This window comes from Microtus pennsylvanicus, chromosome 14 (genome assembly GCF_037038515.1).
Source record: "Microtus pennsylvanicus isolate mMicPen1 chromosome 14, mMicPen1.hap1, whole genome shotgun sequence".
Classification (NCBI taxonomy): domain Eukaryota; kingdom Metazoa; phylum Chordata; class Mammalia; order Rodentia; family Cricetidae; genus Microtus; species Microtus pennsylvanicus.
The window spans coordinates 2,929,186-2,949,174 of NC_134592.1; the positions used below are offsets into that span (position 1 = coordinate 2,929,186).

The 19,989-nt window shown below is 48.0% G+C and overlaps 2 protein-coding genes across 2 annotated transcripts in view; both read right to left on the reverse strand.

Moving 5' to 3' along the window:
- Positions 1 to 19,989, reverse strand: part of Ptprn2 (protein tyrosine phosphatase receptor type N2) — a 707,251-nt gene that overhangs the window by 367,648 nt on the left and 319,614 nt on the right. The window contains exons 10-11 of the mRNA XM_075948076.1: positions 13,502 to 13,588; positions 2,562 to 2,641 (exon numbers count right to left, since the gene is read on the reverse strand). Of these exons, the coding sequence (XP_075804191.1) occupies positions 2,562 to 2,641; positions 13,502 to 13,588 (167 nt within the window). The remainder of the gene's footprint in view (positions 1 to 2,561; positions 2,642 to 13,501; positions 13,589 to 19,989) is intronic.
- Positions 1 to 19,989, reverse strand: part of Ncapg2 (non-SMC condensin II complex subunit G2) — a 564,457-nt gene that overhangs the window by 138,278 nt on the left and 406,190 nt on the right. The window lies entirely within an intron of this gene.

Below are 19,989 nucleotides of genomic sequence, written 5' to 3' on the forward strand. Positions count from 1 at the left end.
GTGAAGCCCAGTATCTTTGTATAATTAATATAATTTGATCAAAGAAGAAAGTAGAAATTAAAATAAATTAATGAAGTAGAATTTCCAGAAAGGAGTCACCTAGGACCAGGAAGAGATCCTAAATGACAGAATGATCACACTTGCCCCTCAGTATTAGCACCATGTGGTATTTGATGGGGACAAACTCGGTATTAAAGTGTATACCTATTCACTAATGTTTGTATTACTTTTTATAAAATTAATTAAAAATGTAAGTTCTATTACAAGGGTTATACCTCCTTCACTAACGAAGAAGGATATGACATCTCTGTGACAGTTCCTTGGAGGCCACATGCAAACCATGAGTGGGCTTTCAGGTAGCTCATAATAATCCCACAGATTTCTGTGGAAGGCTCTGTTAGCTTTATGACCACAGCATCAACGGCATTGCATTGTGTACCTGCCCAAATAAGACATTAGAAAGTTTTTGATGACACTGGAAGTGTTCTCTGTCACCTTCTAAAGATACAGGATCCAGGAAATGCCTTTTAAGACAAAATTCAACTTCTCTATCCATACTTGGAACTGTCCTCAGTAGGCCACCCTGGAACCAGGACTCTTTGAGGGTGGAATGGGGACTCACTGTCCTTGGGCAGGTGGTCTCAGGCTTATTTTTTTCATACAGCATTATATCCATCCATAATAACATGGTATTGTTAGAAACGCGAAGGTAAGGCATGTTTTACATTATGCACGCTTGTTTACAACTCTGTACATGCTCAAGCAGTGAGAATCATGTGGACAGCACACCTATTGTGGTGGAGCAGCTCCAGAGATGCATGGAGCAGGCAGGCAGAGCAAGCATTCTGAAAGCTGTGAACATACAGGACTCCAACCTTCACGTCTCTTGTGACCTCTCCCTCAGTCCAAAGCTAGAACATGGCACGAATGCATTAGAAATGGCCCAAAATGAGATCAGAGAAAGTCAACCTCGCTCTGCAGAAAGCCAGTAGATAGGTTACTGTGTATGAGTATGTAGACACGATTTTTTAAAAAATAAGAATACTCTCCATGATACATTGATTACTCTCCAGTGAAAGGCCACACATTTACATAGGGATGAGCAGCACAAATTGAACTTGACTATCCTTTTTTATTATTCTCATTTTTATGAGTTCTTTGAGAATTCCATACAACATATTTTGACCATGTTCACCTCTAGCCCATTTGATCCACTTACAGTTCTTAAAAGTTCTAGTCAACTCACTTCCATGTGTTATTTCCTGTCCTGGGATGATCTGTTCGTGACAGAGGTGCATCTCTGTGTGAGACCCAACTGGCTGCTCTTAAATGTGTTCAGGTGTCACTCGTGTGAAGCAGATGCTCATGAAGGAAAGACATGGCCTAACGTCTACGTGGGATCAAAGTCATCGCAACTTGGTTCCATTCTTTCCAGGTGACAGAATCCCCAGACAAGCATCTCCAAATGACGCAGCAATAATAACACAGTACTCCACCACACCATGCCCCAGCTCGAAATGCCTTACAATCCGACAATATAATGACCCTGTAAAACTCAGACCTGCCAATTTTTGAAGTCTAAGCATAAGTTTGCTTTTTAAGTTAGATTGCTACCCTCTGATCACTCCACACAGAGCATCCCAGGGCTTAGAGGTCCCTGTGAGCAAGCCCAACAGCACTCAAAGCAGAGAACGTGAAGGGCAGGTCCCTTGCAAATGGACCTGCCCTTTCTACTTTCTACTCTGCCATCACAGGACAAAGACGATGCCATAAGGGGACGAAGCACACCTGTCTTGAAGTCAATAGAAACACTGTTATCTAAAATCACTTATGGTTTAGAAACAAAACAATTCACAAATTTAACAATGTGTAAGTTTAAAGAGGACCAGTGCTCTTCCATGTCTGGGACTGTGCCCTCAGCATGGTCTCCCAGAAATGGGCTTAAAGCACAAGCGTCTTCCACCACCTCACACCAAACACCATGGCTGCTGTGCTATGTGCATTTTCCTTACTTCCAAGATTCATAGACCGCTGCACGCAGGAATGCTCATTGGATCAGAACACCTTCTGGAAGATGTACAAACTGCCCTCCTTCTCTTCTCCAAGTGACTAGCCAGTTGTGGTTTTCAGTGACACTACTGACCACGTCTCAATAGTCACTACTAGTCCACCAGGGCAGAAGTCTCAGAGACGCTCTGAACCTGTCTAGAAGGCACTGTGCTGCCTCATACCACTAGGCCCTGAGATGGGTCCATGGGGCAGCGAGAAAACCCAGAGTGATTCTGGACGCCACAGTATGGAGTCTTCTCACACAGAGCTACAGATCCCAACCCTCACTTTGCAGAGCTTCACAGCTCAAACACAACGAGGTCTCCTGACAGAATCCAGACCCATGCGTTAGAGAAACCAAACAAGGAGGCCCAGCTGGGCTCAGCCCTACTCACATCACCTCAGACTTGGCCAGTGGTAACAATGCAGTTCCAGGCTGTTCTCTGCCATGGCTATGTATATAGGTGTGTATGCATGTGCACACACACACACACATGAGGAGACAGCCTTACCTGCAGCCTTGGTGACATCTGCAGTAGTCAAATTTTGGATGTTGGCATTCACTTTGAAGGTCACTGCTGGCCCCAAAACTCTGGAAGAGATCATTTAGGAGCAGGGTCATTTCTACATCAACATGAAAAACTGCTTGTCTGTGAGCTCCTGAACACTGGCAGTTAGATGTGCGTAGGGCAGCCTTTGCTGCTTTTGGTAGTGTTTCTCTTAGACACTAGGGCTCAGTTTCCACTTCTAGTCATTCTACTGATGACTTTACTAACACACAAGCACATTGTACACACACACACACACACACACACACACACCATTACACTAGGGATGCACTCTTAGAAGAAAAGCGCTCATAGCCAACAGTGGCCGACAGGAATTTCTGCAAGTGTAAAGGAGAGGCTGTTACGGAAAAGAACCTCAGTCTTGAGCACCAGAGTCAAGGGCAGAATGGGGAGAAGTGTTTTCAAGCTTCTTCCCACAGGAGTCATCCCCCACATCATTAAGAACCACTTAATACAAAACGCCGCTGCCAGGGACTTGCTAAGCAGCAATGATCAAAAGGCCTGAAGCTTTATGAACAGCTACGCTGAACATGATTTTGAAGAAATGTGTCACTTTACCATTGAAATCATCTGTGGACCCCTTGTGATACAGGAGCAAGACACTGTATGTAGCACGCATAGCACTGGGTAGGTAGTGTCTGCTCTTGACAGCAGGTGAACCGTGCTCCACAAACAATGACCCTAAGACTCTTCATGAAATGGACATCTTAAGGACCTTCTGAAGGCAAATTCCTGATAGGTTAGCAATAGGAAAAGCAGCAGCGTGTTGTGGGAGATGGTAGCCAAGGAAGTCCTGGTGTGGAAAGTGGCCGAGATTCCACATACCAGGTGAGACCACCCCTCACCGCCTCGCACTTTTGCTAAAGTATAAAACTGCCCATGAGAATGAAGTTACCACACACCTCCAGCCCCTGTCCTCCCTCCTCCCTCTCAGTGCAGACTTGGCTGCCATTTGTCCTTGCCTAGAGTCCCATCCAACTAGGTTGCTGGGTCTGTGCCTCTCTCTGAGCATCACCCTTGGCTGTGAACTGAGATTATCTCTGCTCACAATATCTTCACCTCAGCTGCTGGGACCTCAGACTCACCATCCCCCAGCAGTCCTGAACTCCAGCACACGGGAGGTGGATGCTGCCTTGCTACAGCAAGGCAGACAATGACCATTCCAGTAATCCAGCATCACTTTGGGCTCAGTAAAATCTCTACTAAGTAGTTATCTTCTCTGAGGAGTACTAACCTCCTGGCCTTATATCATAGACAGCCAGAACTCAAGTTCTATTAAAATCATGGAAATACTGGCATTATATTTCCAGTGTCATATAGTCCAAATTGGTCTCCCTGTATGATAAGACAGAGGAACTTCTGTGGTAGGCTTTCTTGTCTGAGAATCTAGAACCTTGGAAGTTATCATGGTATTGATGTGGGCACAGGGAGTGCTGCCACCACCTTGCTCAGACCACCACTGTCCCCACGTGTGCCTTGCCCACAGGCTCTCACTCCCAGCCCTTAGTAGAGCCCAGTCAGCACACTTCCTGGTTTCATTCAGGCCAGCGCTTGTTGGGGGTATGTTCCTTCCTCACACGTCATGTCTATCACCTCCCAATGAGGTGTCTTTCTAACACCTTCTAGAAATTATTTTACCTGTAACCATCTGATATCCAGTGCTTAACTGTAGTGTGAGGTACTACAGACAACTCTTAGCTTCCCACCTCTGGGAAGCACTGGGGCGATTCTTATCAGTCTTTGTGAGAGAGTCAGGACACTTATGTCTAGAATTATCTTGATGTTGAGAAAGTCCTTACTCATAGGAGAAATGCTCAGCCACAGAAGCCACACACCAGAGCTGCTAGGAGATGACACCCGAGTACACAGCAGTCAGCTCCTCGGAACTCCAGTGTGCTTGGGTGGCTGGGATCCCTTCCTGAGAATCTCCCTACAGGGCATTCCCAGACACACTAAGGAAAGCATGCCAGTAGCTCCATGATGGAATAGCTTCAGAGGATGCAGTTATCCAACCAGGGACTGTCCCCAGATCCCGGGATATCCTTCTCAGCTAGAAGATTAGCCTCAACAGCCCCTACTTCTCCTGAAGGAATACACAGATGTCTGCACCTGCATACCTCCCAACGAATTCTTGGCTTTGCCTCTCCAGAAGGGCTTTCGAGGAAGGAAGGAAAGTACTGGGCCCATTTTCTGAGAACTCTGAAGATAGGTAGCATCCATGCTCTCCAAATGCTGACAAGTAGCCTCTTTGGTGGCCCCCTCCTCACCATGTCTGGGAATGCTCATGACAGATGGTTGTCTGAGACCTGAGTGTAAACCTGAACATGTCCTGTATCCCCAGACAGTAACAGGCTCTCTCAAACCACCAGCCCCCAAATCATGACATGGAGCTTTATTTTTAGTTATGAAGCCTGGTCTTATCTTATACTTGATTACTTATACTAGCTCTTATAAAGTAATTCAACCTGCTCCTCTCCATCTCTGTTTTGTCTGTCTTTCATTCTGTATGCCCTACTGTTGTGCTTCTTCCATGCCTGGCTGGCAGCTGGCTGGCTGGCAGGGTCTTGTGTCTTTCTTGTTCTCTCTTCTCAAGCCTAGATTTCTCCTCCTACTTATTCTCTCTGCCTTCCAGCCCCATCTATCCCTTTATTGCCTAGCTATTTAGCTTTTTAGTAGACCAATCATGTGCATTATGTAGCCAACGTAAAACAGCAACACATCTTTACATTATTAGACAAATGCAATATAAACAAATACAACACATCTTTATATAGCTAAAGCGATGCCCCCACAACAAAATAAATAGACAAATGTAACACATCTTCACATAGTTAAGCAACTACAACACACTTTTACATACTTAAAGTCATATTCCACAATGGACTTCTGTATCATAGTAGTCCCCCGTACTAGGCACGAGGGTTCCCTGATGTCTCTCGGGAACCTGTGCAAAGTATCCATCAATGAAGGCCAATGTAGCTGAAAATAAGCCTTACGGTATCCAAGAACTCCCTAGTAGAAGTCTGGCACTTGGGCAGACAAAAGTGTCCCTTGTGTCCTTGCCAATGACACTGGGCATTTAGGAACAGCCTTCGCAGATACGATGTGTATTTCCTGCTTATGATAAAGAGTTCCTGGCCTTGCATGCTCAGGGTAAAGGGACAAGAACCAAAGATAGAAACCACCACATCTTATGCCCTGCTTGGACCCATGCTGTCCCACCAACGGTTAGCTGGTTATATACAACGCTCGCAATATACAGAAAAATCAGCCTAAGGAGTGCCCTAGTTCCTGTGTTGGGAAGCTACACCTCTGCTGTCTGTAATCCTCGGTTCTACAGAGAACCCAGGCATCTCCACATTATTTGCCAGTGTGGCATTTATGGTTGTTCAGAATGGGACACCCTAGGACACCCCAACTCCATTGCGTCCACTCAGGAACTTCCTGCAGAGCCTCCCTGGTTGAGTGGGTGTGACCAGATCTGTGAGACTCTCTCCAAATGGCTTGCTGAGAAAGCAAAAGGAGAGGCGGGGCTTAGGTCTTAGGGAGGAAAAATGACAGACACTGAACTGATCAGTGAGTTAGGGTCATTCGTGAGGCTCTGCAGGGCCTGAGAAGAAATCTGCTCTGATGACAATGGCAGTGACCCTTGGTTCAGAGCTGTGATGAATCTACCTGTACCAGAGATTCCTGGGCCAAACAAAGTCACTCCGCCTGGCCCACACAATGTTGGAGCTCTGATCAGAAAAGAACTGTTAGAATCTTCTCTAGGAAGTGACAATTTCTACCAAACCACACTGGCAGTTAGTTCTGTGGTCATACAGCACGGACCCCTGATGTGTCCTCCTGCATAGCAGTTAGTTGGAAAGCTCTACTGTTAGAACCTGGTATAGCAAGGGATGTCCTGAGTTGCATATAGGCTGACTCTGGCTTTCAAATGTATAGGACAAGCCAGTCCTCATGCTGATTTACAGCTCTAAGTATATAGAGCGGATGGGGATTTATTGACCCTCAACTGGTCAAAATGCAAAGGATAAGAAACTGTGGAGCAGTTGGCCTTAAATTAGACAGATATAACAGTCACCCTCCTAAATAGCTCAGGGAACATTGCAGAAGACAGGGAGGAAAGACTGCAAGAGTGAGAGGTTAGTTAAACTACTGTAAACTAGGTCTTTGGGGTATGAGGGGGTGTCACACTCAGGAACTTACAGTTTCTGGCACAACACCTCCCCAAGACTGAGCAGGGAAAAGTCCAGCATGGATGGGAAAGGGCTCCTGTTCCTACCCAAGGCTCTTACTGCCCGATAACGGGTCACAGCGTAACATACTGCATACCCCACGGAAGTCAAATAAAGATCAGAACTGGGGTAGAATTAGAAAGATTCCCGAACAGACAGGAAGAAAGCTGAGCACTGAGGCAGAGGAAATGCCCAGGTGCTGCTGGGAAACAAAGGCAGTCACTTTGTTCTGGGACTTTCAAGTTTCCCTTCAGATTCAGCGATAATTACTGAGAACACACAGCAGACAATCTCATTATCCCTGGGAACTGTGTTCTCTGATGTCACGGGACGCAGTGAACACCAGAGAGATGCTATCCCCAGGGAAGCTGGTCAGGTTCCTGGAGCTCTGGCCACAGTGTGAAGGGTACACAGAGCTTCGTCTTAATGAACAGAAATGAACAAATCCACCCCTTTCACCCCACACTGGTGAGTGTCTGGTATCGAACTCACAGGCTGCATGCAATCTTGAAGACACGCATGTTTACTCCATGTGACACTGCCAGTTTGGCAGTTCTTCAGCACTATGCTCAGGGGCATTTGAAACTGGCAAATCACCAGATGAAATCATGCCAAAAATGTGAACAATATGTCACTAAACAGACTGTAGAAGCGACCCCTGTTCTCAGCATGAGCGCCTCCCCCTGCAGCTCTGTGTGACGACATGAACACTGGCAGCCAGGGTGTGTTCTGGGTGGCCAGCCATGGCCATGAACATGACACAGAACTGAAATAAATTCACACATACAGATTTGCAAGCAAGAACTCACTGTTCCTGCTGCCGTGCGGAAGCATCTTCACACCCAGTGCTGACCTCCCTGCCTTCTTTGTGGTACAACTGCAGAGACCATGGTGTGGACCTTCAGGGCCTTGCTGGACAACTGTGAACCTGCTATGTTCTTGCCCCCTGACTTTGGCACTGAACAATGATGAAATTATAAAACTGCGATAATATGATATACTTTGAAAGGTATTTGTTTTAGGCTTTTATTGTTGTTTGGCTTCTTTTTTTAGTTAGGCTTTTGTTTGTTTCCTTTTGAAGACAAAGTCCTACAATGGGGTTCAGGTGGGCGTTCAATTTTTAATCCTCTTGGCTTATTCTTCTGAGCATGTATTACCTTGCCTAGTAATAAGTTATGTGGTCCTCTACAAATAGAGAGAGAGAGAGAGAGAGAGAGAGAGAGAGAGAGAGAGAGAGAGAGAGAGAGATACCCCCACCATATAAATGAGCATGTATTTGTGTGGGGCGTTTGTATGTTTTTGTATGTAAATATATTCACACACATATAAAAGAGGCCTTATCATACAACAAAAGTATATGCTCAACTATGTTCATAGCAACATTGTTTGTAATAGCCAGAACCTGGAAACAAACTAGATGCCCTTCAATGGAAGAATGGATGAAGAAAGTATGGAATATATACATATTAGAGTATTACTCAGCAGTAAAAAAAACAAGGACTTCTTGAATTTTGCATACAAATGGATGGAAATAGAAAACACTATCCTGAGTGAGGTAAGCCAGACCCAAAAAGATGTCCATGGGATGTACTCACTCATAATTGGTTTACTGAAAGTGTTTATGAGTTGTAAAAGTTCCTTGGTAGAATTTTGGGGGTTGTTTATGTAAACTATCATATCATCAGCAAATAGTGAGAGTTTGACTTCTTCTTTTCTAATTTGTATCCCCTTGATCTCCTTATGTTGTCTTATTGTTCTAGATAAGACCTCAAAAACTATCTTGAATAGATATGGAGAGAGTGGACAACTTGGTTGAGAGTTGTTTAGAGATTAACTTATTGACTTTTAGTATATTGCTGATTGAATTGTTTGATAGCACATTTTCCACCTTAGCTTGATAGACCAACATGTACTTTGTCTGTTAGATACCTTGATTTTGTGGGAAAGCCTTATGATATGTGGATGGATGGATGGATGGATGGATGGATGGATGGATGGATGGATGGATGGATGGGCTAGCTGCTAACCTGAACCTGTGCCACTCTCTCTTTGGATACTTGGGATGACTTTGGGATACCACCCATCAGCACCACATCCTGAGGCCTCCCATCAGACCCTGCTCTCAGTTCTCCCGTGAACTATCTCTTGTAATGTCTGTAGCCCCAGGACCAGCCATGTCACCTGTGGGACTCACTGTAGGGACTATAAGGTGTAGAGCTGATGACAGCAGATCAGGGAACTACGTGGCTTCCTGAATGGTTCTAGAGCTTGCCTTGTCCTTCACCGCTTGGAAGGTTTGAGCAGCACTGAGCCACTTTTTCCCCTCCGGAGTTACAGCATCATTTCACATAAGTGAGTTCCTAAGGTAGCATAGGAAACGTTAATGCCGTGGGCCAAAGCACAAGCTTTGAGCTTTGAGAGGGGACCACTACTCTCCCATAATGACTTTCAAAAACATAACAGCTTATCCCTGCTACTGCCTGTTTAGTCTAAAGTCAGGACTGTGGCACTGGGACACACTGTCATAATTCCTTGGTGCTATTTCAAGGGAACCATGAGTATTTGTCTCTGTTCCCAAGATCAACCCTTTGAGATCTTTTGATTGTCCAGGTGAGCACTGAGGACAGAACTCACGTTGACCTGGTGACAAGGGTGGCCATCATTGGCAAGCCACATTGTTATATGGACAGATGAGCTGGCTGTAGGCACCCAAGTTGCCAATGGTACCTTTTTACTGAGGTGTTCCTAAAGATTTTGGGTCCTCCTGCTGAAGGCATTGTTTTTGAGGTATCCATTTACCCCATGCTGAATCCTGGTGTTCATTTACCTTGGGCCACAGAAACAACTCAGGGCATGCATGACCCAAGGAGTTGAGGTGGCTCTCGCTCCTACCTGTCCTAGCCACTTCATGACCCAAGGAGTTGAGGTGGCTCTCGCTCCTACCTGTCCTAGTCACCTCCTTATTTCACACACTGTTGAGACCAAGTGACAAGGCTGGGGGCAATCTCTCAAAGTCTGCAAGCTTCACAGATTGCCTGCTCCTTAGACAGTGGCATGGCAGGGCACAGGCCAGGGAGAAAAGCGACCAGGGCCACATGGACAGCTGGTATCTCCCCAGGAGACCCCACGGAGTGTCAGGTGAGAATGCCCATGCTGCACCTCAGTTGCTGCTACAAACAAGCACACCAGTGAGAAACAGAACTGCGTCTGCAAAGATGAGATCCATACATCTCCATTGCAGCCTCAGGCTCTCAGGGCCTGCAGCGCCTGGGCAGACTCAGGACTCGGGGCAGTCTAGCTCTGCCCAAGGCTCAGTGGTGCCCGGCAGAGGACTGGCTACACGCCAAGCTCTCAGCAGCACCTTTGCTCATCCCAGTCTTCCCACCTGAGGAGACCGTGCAGGGGAAAGCAGCATTCATCAGCCAGCCCAGGACAGCCATGATCAGTTATAAAATCGTAACTGTGGTCGCTGTATGTCTGCTGGCATAATTACATCAGCATGCTAATGTCGTTTTAATGGTCTCTAATGATGTAATAAGAAATAATGGGATTTATTTGACAGCTACATAACCATTAACAAAACATATTAGGCATAACTAGTGCTTCCATAAAAATGCAGATGATATCAGCAAGTACCAGCCCACGTGTCCTGGATTGTCTACCTCCGAAACAATGAGTGCCTCTGAGCTCCAAGAGGAAGCACTTAGATGAAGATGGCCAAGCAAGGTCATGCTAGCTATGAGCCCGCACTCCTGAGGCGCTCTTGAGGTCCAGTCCATGCCTAAGTCACCCCGTGGAGCCTGTGTCCTTCTCTGTTGATTCAGAGAATTAAGACATTTAGATACAGCTCACGCACTGGAAAGGGAAGTGCTGCTAACACGGACGTGCACACAAGCAGCACACACTCAGCAACGCAGTGACTGGGTAGTACAGACTGCCGGGCAGGTCTGGGGGTTCTGGGGAAGACTTGGAACAGCTGGGATCAACATTTATCTTAGAACTGAGAATAGGAGGAAAAGCCAGCAGAGACCACAAGTGCCTGAATTGCAATGTTACACCTTTGGCAGGAAGGGTGTGTGGCCTTCTCCTCAGAGAGGCTGGACCATCCCTGTGTTGGGAGCAGGAAGGGTCTGCAGTAAACAGGAAGGTAGGAATGAGGCATAAAAGCCTAGATAGGGAGTGAGAGGGTTGGCCAGCATTGTGCTAGGTCTCCCCTAGAGCATCCCATTGCCATAGAGCCTCCTCCCCATGCCTGGATCCATGTGTGGTGGCCCTCTCTTCAAAAGTTGCCAGGGATACTAATTACTGTTTTCATTGTTATAACAAAACACGTGACAAAATGGGGTTACTTTAGCTCACAGCTTGGGGATGTAGTTCATCATGGCAGGGAAGGCAGAGCACAGGAGACCAAGACAGGTGACCAATTGTGCCCACAGTCAGAAATCAGAATGAGATGAGGGCGAGACTCGGGTCACTTCACCTCTTTCTGTAACCGTTTTATTCAGCATGGGCTCCCGGGCCCTGGGATGCTGCTGCCAACATTCAGGGTGTATCTTCCCAGCTCGGTTAACCTCCATTCCCAGGGTCCATGCCCCACATGGCAGTGCCGCGGGAGTAGGTGTGAAGGCTGCAGAACAGCTCCACCAGCCTGCCCTTGTATCAGCAGCAAAGGGGGCATACAAGGGCACAGGGACAGCATGCCTCTTCAAAACTCAAAGTCTCGTGACCTGCAGCCTAGCTTCCACCTGCCAGCTGCTGCTCCACCACTAAGAAGGGTTTTGTCAAGGTCGATGGTGAGTTTCAGTTACACCACACCAGGGCACACTTTGGACCAGAGGAAACTCTATGTGCTGGGGGTGGCATGGGAGGCAGCAAAGAATCTGTGCACTCTGATTTCCTCTGATGATTTGTATGAGGTGCCTGGGCTACAGTTGCCTCCCACGAGGTTGGCCCACTCTACTGTGCTCCAGTGACATCAGCTCTTCATGACATCTGCCCAGTCTCCTACAATATGATCACTGTCAACCGCAAAGCAATGAAGGTACGCATTCACTCTCTCACCTTCCCTAGGTGAAAATGATGCGGACCCAGGCCTGCAAAGTGCTCTTGCCTCACGTTCATCTGGGTTAGAGCGAGGGCTGAGCATGGGGTCTGCATTGCTCTAATTAGGGTGAGGGCTGAGTGTGGGGTCTGCATCGCTCTTTGAATAATCCGTCACACAGACATTAGCACACACCACACAATAGCCACTGAGTCAGAAACACTTCCAACGTGTGCCTGGGACCAAGAGAAGTGGTGGCTGAGGTTATCCTGGGGAACAAGAGAACAAGGCCCACCAGGACAGCCCCCCTACTCCTCAGAAACATTAGAGTTGGATCCCCCTTAGTGGAGCTTCCTGGCTCCCCTGAAGCTCTGAGCAAGGAGAAGACCTCGATGTTTGTAAGACTGTGATATTCACAAAGAATTCAGACAGAATAGCTCAGCTGACTAACTGGAAACAGCACCCATGTGCCGGCACTCACCTTTGGACCTGTGAGCATGCCAGGTCTGTCCCAGGTTTTCTCTCACTTGGTCTGTGTAGTGCTATCTCCCCCCCTTTTTTCCTGGGCTCCTTGTCTTCTCTCCTATCCTGTCATAATGTGTATGGGACCATTTGATGGTTGTTCTCCCACCCCTCGATCCACTGTGCTGTCCTCACCCTGCATGTCCCGAACATGAAAGCTCTTGGCTCATCTGTAGATACTGCCTTTATGTTGAGTGAGAGTTTAAATGCATACATGCCAATGCAATGAATATCCCATAATACAGGTGGAATCTATTTGGGGATCTTTATGCAATGTTCTGGTACCAGGTTAGTTGGAGACCTCTTCTTAGATGTTCCTTACAATCTATAGCAAGTAGTCAGATCTGAGGCAAGGATAGTGTGGATGGGTGGGATACCTAACTCCTAAGACAAAGCTGGATCAAAGTAGAAACTACAATGCATCCCTTATAGGAAAGAGGCTTAGAGGATCAGGGACTGTGTAATGTGAACAGGTATACTTCTCCAATGCATAGGACAGGGACTCAGGCCAGCCTCTCCCAGTGCCACACTTCCCTTGTACCTGGCACCCTGCCCAATAATTGTACAGCATAGCTAGTAATCATTCATACACAATACCTTCTCCAGCATCCATACACTTTGCAAGGCATAGACATACATTGACTCTCATCAAAGGGACAGGGCCTTGGCTGAGATGTGGCTGAAAGTCCAGCGCACAGACCTTCAAGACAGCATCAGTCTCTTGTCCGCAGAAGCAACGAGACCAGTGTGGCATCTCTAGAGGCTCTTTTCCAGAGCCTGGAACCTGTTCTGGTAGTTCCAGAGTCAGAGCAATGCCAGGTGCAGTGGCCCCAGGAAGCTGGCCTCCACTACACCCCTGCTGGGAGAGTAGACATCTTGTAATTAAATGTAGCTTTCAGCTGTGTTTAAACAGCACCGCAAAGCCCAGAGGAATCATCCTTTCATTTCTGTTCTAAACAGCTACTTTCCGATACAATTAACAAGAACCCCAGGCACGCAACTCTTTTCATCACAAACCAATTTATGAGGCTTACACAAAGAGAGGCTAGCACAGGACAGCGGACCTGGAATCCAGTACTTACTTGACGTCTGCAAAGAAGCTGGAAGGCACCCCGAGGATGTGGGCAACTTCATCCATCAGCTGCTTCCCCTTCTCTGGACTTAGGGAGCTGGAGTGAAGGAAGAGGAATTCCATTACTAAAGCAGAACGGCAGGTCCTGGGGGAGACTCTCAGCTCCTGGCTGCCTTTTCTTATCGAACTGTCAGTCCTGGGGACTCATTGTTCCTCAACATGTGCCCCGATCCAAGGCCCTGCTGTACTGTATCCTGCTTTGGGGTGTGGACTACTGCTCCCCAACAGCACTCTGGGAGAAGGTGCTGCTCCCTCCTGATGTGTACTTTGACTGAGCCCCTGTTCTGGGAGGGGCTGCACCCTAGCACACCCTGTATTTTGGAGTCTGCTGTTTCCCTATGCGACCTAGCTTTGGGGAGGGCTCAACACTTGTCCCACTCGGGAGCTGCTGCTACTGGACAAATGCTCACCCATGCTGGGAGGTGAATTGCTCCTTGACACATGCTGTGCTTGGGGTCACTATCCTCCCCTCTGTTTATCGCACAGGCACAAGCTACCCTCTTATGTGGCTGCTGCTGCCAGACAGACATCTGATTCTCCAGGGGAGGGGACACTGCTGGCCGGTGCAGGGCACTCTCCAATGCCCACTCTCCTAGGGAGTCTGCCCACAGACAAGCCCTAGCTATAGGGGTGGAGGTGTTGCTCTCCTACTTGCACCCCAAAACACACTCCTTTATGTGGGGTGCTCTCTGAAGCAAGCCCGGCAGAGGAGCCTGCTGTTCGCTACTAGCACGGCTTGCTCTGGGACTTCGGAGCCAGGGGATCAGGTGATTCCTCAGGCGTGATGAATCACCTGATTTTCCAGCAATCAGACAGACAATACGGTGCAAATGGAATTGTTAGGAAGTGTAATGGGCCTGCGATGCTGCCACGGGCTCATCTCAGCTTTCAATAAAAATATAATAAAGAGGTTAGAAGGGAGGGGAGGAAAAGAAAGGAGACAGAGGAGAATGAACGCAGAGCAGAGGCCGAAAATCAGATTGCTGGGAGGCGTCGGGTGCACAAAGGAAGCAGCCGCTTTATGGACTCATTTCTAACACGAATTACAATGCTAAGGAAAGGGTATTTAAACACCACACGCCAGTCACACACATATGCCAAGCGAGCAGGCGTAAATGGTAGACAGAGGTGTGTGCAGGAAAGTTCGCTGTCCCAGGAGGATACTGGGGCCATGGCTTCACATCAGGACACAGGGAAAACAGGAAGCAAGGACCCAGTGGGCCTGGAAGTTCTCAAAACGAACCTTGAGCGCCAGAATTCGCTTCACAGATCACAACTGTCTGTGAAATCCTGTTAGTGCCACTTCAGAGAAGTCCTAATTCATACTATTAGAGCAGAAAAGAGGCTTTTGGTCCAAGGAGGCTTTGCTACCTTTCTAGTCCGCAGAGAAAGAAAGGGTGGGGTAACCATCTCTGCTCCCTAGGACTTGCGTTCTCGTGGGGAGATGCGTGCCAGAGACAGCAAGAAAGCAAGTCACTCACTGCAAGTGCAAGGATGCAACCCCAGATCCAGTCACATCACGACAAACACAATGGAGTAATCCCAGGCCCAGCCACTGATGCACGCCCCCATGTCAGGTACATTTAATTTGTCAGGATGAGTCACTGGTCCCTTTAGGAAGGGAGAGAGGATGCAGACACCGAGGAACAATGTGAAGACTTCCAAAGCTGCTGTAGTCAAGATCCATCTAAGACTACCAGCAGCAGGTCACCAGCCTGGGGCAGGTCCTCCCTCAGCCTGCTTTCTTACAGCACACAGACCACCATCCTAGGAACGGCACCACCGGCAGTGAACCTGGCCCTCACACATCAATCACCAACCAAGAAAATGAACTGCAGGCTTGCCCACAGGGCAACCTGGTTGGAAAACTTCCTCAAATGAGATTCGTGCTTCCCAAATGAGTCACGTTGACACAAAACTAACCGGCACACTCTCCAAGCCCCACTTCCCAGGCCCCCTTCGCCTGTATCCGCCACCCATCACTTGTCTATAACCACAGCCCCTTGGCCCTGCCTCCTCTTCTTCACCTGAATTCCAGTCCGCACATCGATGGAAGCCCTTGGCTGGTCACTCCATGGATCTTGCAGGTCTGTAAGTCAGTCCAGATTTATAACCCATAGAGAGTAAGGGCCACTTCTTTTTAAGATTTTTAACTTGAAAGTTCCATGATGACTTTCTCTGACTTTACTACTCGTGTTGGATTTACTTACACTAATTTCATTTCTAGATTATTTACTACCAAAGAGTGAGGAGGTGAAGTGCCGACCGACTTTGTCATGGCCCTAGCCCCATATACCTCATGGCTTTCTCAGCCCTGTATAGGGGAAATGGCAGGGCCCTGAATAGGAAGTTCATGAATCAAATCCCTCTCTGAGCCCTTTGCCTCCACAGTCAGACAGACACCCCCGTCACACTAACCGCAGTCAGACAGACACCCCAGTCACACTAACCGCAGTGAGACACACACTCCCAGTCAGACTAACCAGTCAGACAGACACCCCCAGTCACACTAACCGCAGTCAGACACACACCCCCAGTCACACTAACCACAGTCAGACAGACACCCCCAGTCACACTAACCGCAGTCAGACACACACCCCCAGTCACACTAACCACAGTCAGACAGACACCCCCATCACACTAACCGCAGTCAGACAGACACCCCAGTCACACTAACCGCAGTCAGACAGACACCCCCGTCACACTAACCACAGTCAGACAGACACCCCCGTCACACTAACCGCAGTCAGACAGACACCCCCGTCACACTAACCACAGTCAGACAGACACCCCCGTCACACTAACCACAGTCAGACAGACACCCCAGTCACACTAACCACAGTCAGACAGACACCCCCGTCACACTAACCACAGTCAGACAGACACCCCAGTCACACTAACCACAGTCAGACAGACACCCCCGTCACACTAACCACAGTCAGACACACACCCCCAGTCACACTAACCACAGTCAGACAGACACCCCCAGTCACACTAACCACAGTCAGACAGACACCCCCAGTCACACCAACCACAGTTAGACAGACACCCCCATCACACTAACCACAGACACACACCCCCAGTCACACTAACCACAGTCAGACAGACACCCCCAATCACACTAACCACAAGTCAGGACAAGTTGCCCCTTCCCTGCCTCCCCATCACGGTCAGAGCTGCAGGCAGGGCATGCTCTATTCAACACCCTGTGCAGACTGTGCTCAAATGAGTACACGGCTATCTCTGCTATATTCTAAAATACATGGCCATCATCTGTCCTTTCATGGTCAGAACTTCCTTAGGAAGCTGCTGGAGTTAATCTGGAAAGGCAATGGGCAGGCTCAACAGAGCAATTCTGGCTGTCTCTGTGTGGCAGCTGCCACCCTATTCTCCTGGAGGAGAGCAAGCACTGACACTTGCTGTTAGCTGGGTTCACAGATGGGAGAGCCTTGAGTACCTGCCCCCTACACACACACACACACACACACCTACACACACACCTACACACACACCTACACACACACACATACATACACATACACACACATACACACACACCTACACACACACATACACACACACACCTACACACACACATACACACACACCTACACACACACACCTACACACACACACCTACATATACACGTACACACACCTACACACACACATACACACACATACACACACACCTACACACACACATACACACACACCTACACACACACATACACACACACCTACACACACACCTACATACACACGTACACACACACCTACACACACACCTACATACACACACATACACACATACACACACACCTACACACATACACACACACCTACACACACACACACCTACACACACACCTACATACACACGTACACACACACCTACACACACACATATACACACACATACACACATACACACACACCTACACACACACATACACACACACACCTACACACACACACATACACACACACCTACACATACACACACCTACACACACACCTACATACACACGTACACACACACCTACACACAGACACACCTACACACACACCTACACACACACACCTACACACACACACATACACACACATACACACATACACACACACCTACACACACATACACACACACCTACACACACACACCTACACACACACACACCTACACACACACCTACATACACACGTACACACACACCTACACACACACACACCTACACACACACCTACACACACACACACCTACATACACACGCACACACACACCTACACACACACACACCTACACACACACACCTACACACACACACACATACACACACATACACACACACACACACCTACACACACACCTACACACACACACATACACACACATACACACACACACACACCTACACACACACCTACAATACACGCGTGCGCACGCGCGCGCGCGCGCGCGCGCACACACACACACACACCAAGCAGTGAGGATTCCAGAGGTAAAGATGAGGTTTATCTCTAATGTGTTTCAGGTTTGAAGGAAGGTTCAAAGCAGCATGCTTTGAAATCTTCCAAGGTTACTATTCAACTATTCTAAGAAAGGCTGTTTCCTGATGTCTAGCAAATGAGTAAAACAGGAAGAATCCAGTGTTCACCATCCTATTTCCACAGAAAGCACCTTCCAGTGCACGAGGCATGCTGGGTACAGCTCATGAACTTTCACAGAAGCACAGCCTAAGGAGTCCTGCCCAAGCCAGGATGAACTTCCATGCAAACACAGCACATGGGCTCCATCTCCTGAGCACATAGTATGTGGACTACCATGCAAACACAGCACATGGGCTCCATCTCCTGCACATAGTATGTGGACTACCATGCAAACACAGCACATGGGCTCCATCTCCTGCACATAGTATGTGGACTACCATGCAAACACAGCACATGGGCTCCATCTCCTGCACATAGTATGTGGACTACCATGCAAACACAGCACATGGGCTCCATCTCCTGCACATAGTATGTGGACTACCATGTAAACACAGCACATGGGCTCCATCTCCTGCACATATGTGGACTACCATGTAAACACAGCACATGGGCTCCATCTCCTGCACATAGTATGTGGACTACCATGTAAACACAGCACATGGGCTCCATCTCCTGCACATAGTATGTGGACTAGCATGTAAACACAGCACATGGGCTCCATCTCCTGCACATAGTATGTGGATTACCATGTAAACACAGCACATGGGCTCCATCTCCTGCACATAGTATGTGGACTACCATGTAAACACAGCACATGGGCTCCATCTCCTGCACATAGTATGTGGACTACCATGTAAACACAGCACATGGGCTCCATCTACTGCACATAGTATGTGGATTACCATGTAAACAGAGCACATGGGCTCCATCTCCAGCACATAGTATGTGGACTACCATGTAAACACAGCACATGGGCTCCATCTCCTGCCACACAGTATGTGGACTACCATGTAAAAACAGCACATGGGCTTCATCTACTGCACATATGTGGACTACCATGTAAACACAGCACATGGGCTCAATCTCCTGCACATCGTATGTGGACTACCATGTAAACACAGCACATGGGCTCCATCTCCTGCACACAGTATGTGGACTACCATGTAAACACAGCACATGGGCTCCATCTCCTGCACATAGTATGTGGACTACCATGCAAACACAGCACATGGGCTCCATCTCCTGCACATAGTATGTGGACTACCATGTAAACACAGCACATGGGCTCCATCTCCTGCACATATGTGGACTACCATGCAAACACAGCACATGGGCTCCATCTCCTGCACATAGTATGTGGACTACCATGTAAATACAGCACATGGGCTCCATCTCCTGCACATAGTATGTGGACTACCATGTAAACACAGCACATGGGCTCCATCTCCTGCACATATGTGGACTACCATGCAAACACAGCACATGGGCTCCATCTCCTGCACATAGTATGTGGACTACCATGCAAACACAGCACATGGGTTCCATCTCCTGCACATATGTGGACTACCATGTAAACACAGCACATGGGCTCCATCTCCTGCCACACAGTATGTGGACTACCATGTAAACACAGCACATGGGCTCCATCTCCTGCACATATGTGGACTACCATGCAAACACAGCACATGGGCTCCACCTCCTGCACATAGTATGTGGACTACCATGTAAACACAGCACATGGGTTCCATCTCCTGCACATATGTGGACTACCATGCAAACACAGCACATGGGCTCCACCTCCTGCACATAGTATGTGGACTACCATGTAAACACAGCACATGGGCTCCATCTCCTGCACATATGTGGACTACCATGCAAACACAGCACATGGGCTCCATCTCCTGCACACATATGTGGACTACCATGCAAACACAGCACATGGGCTCC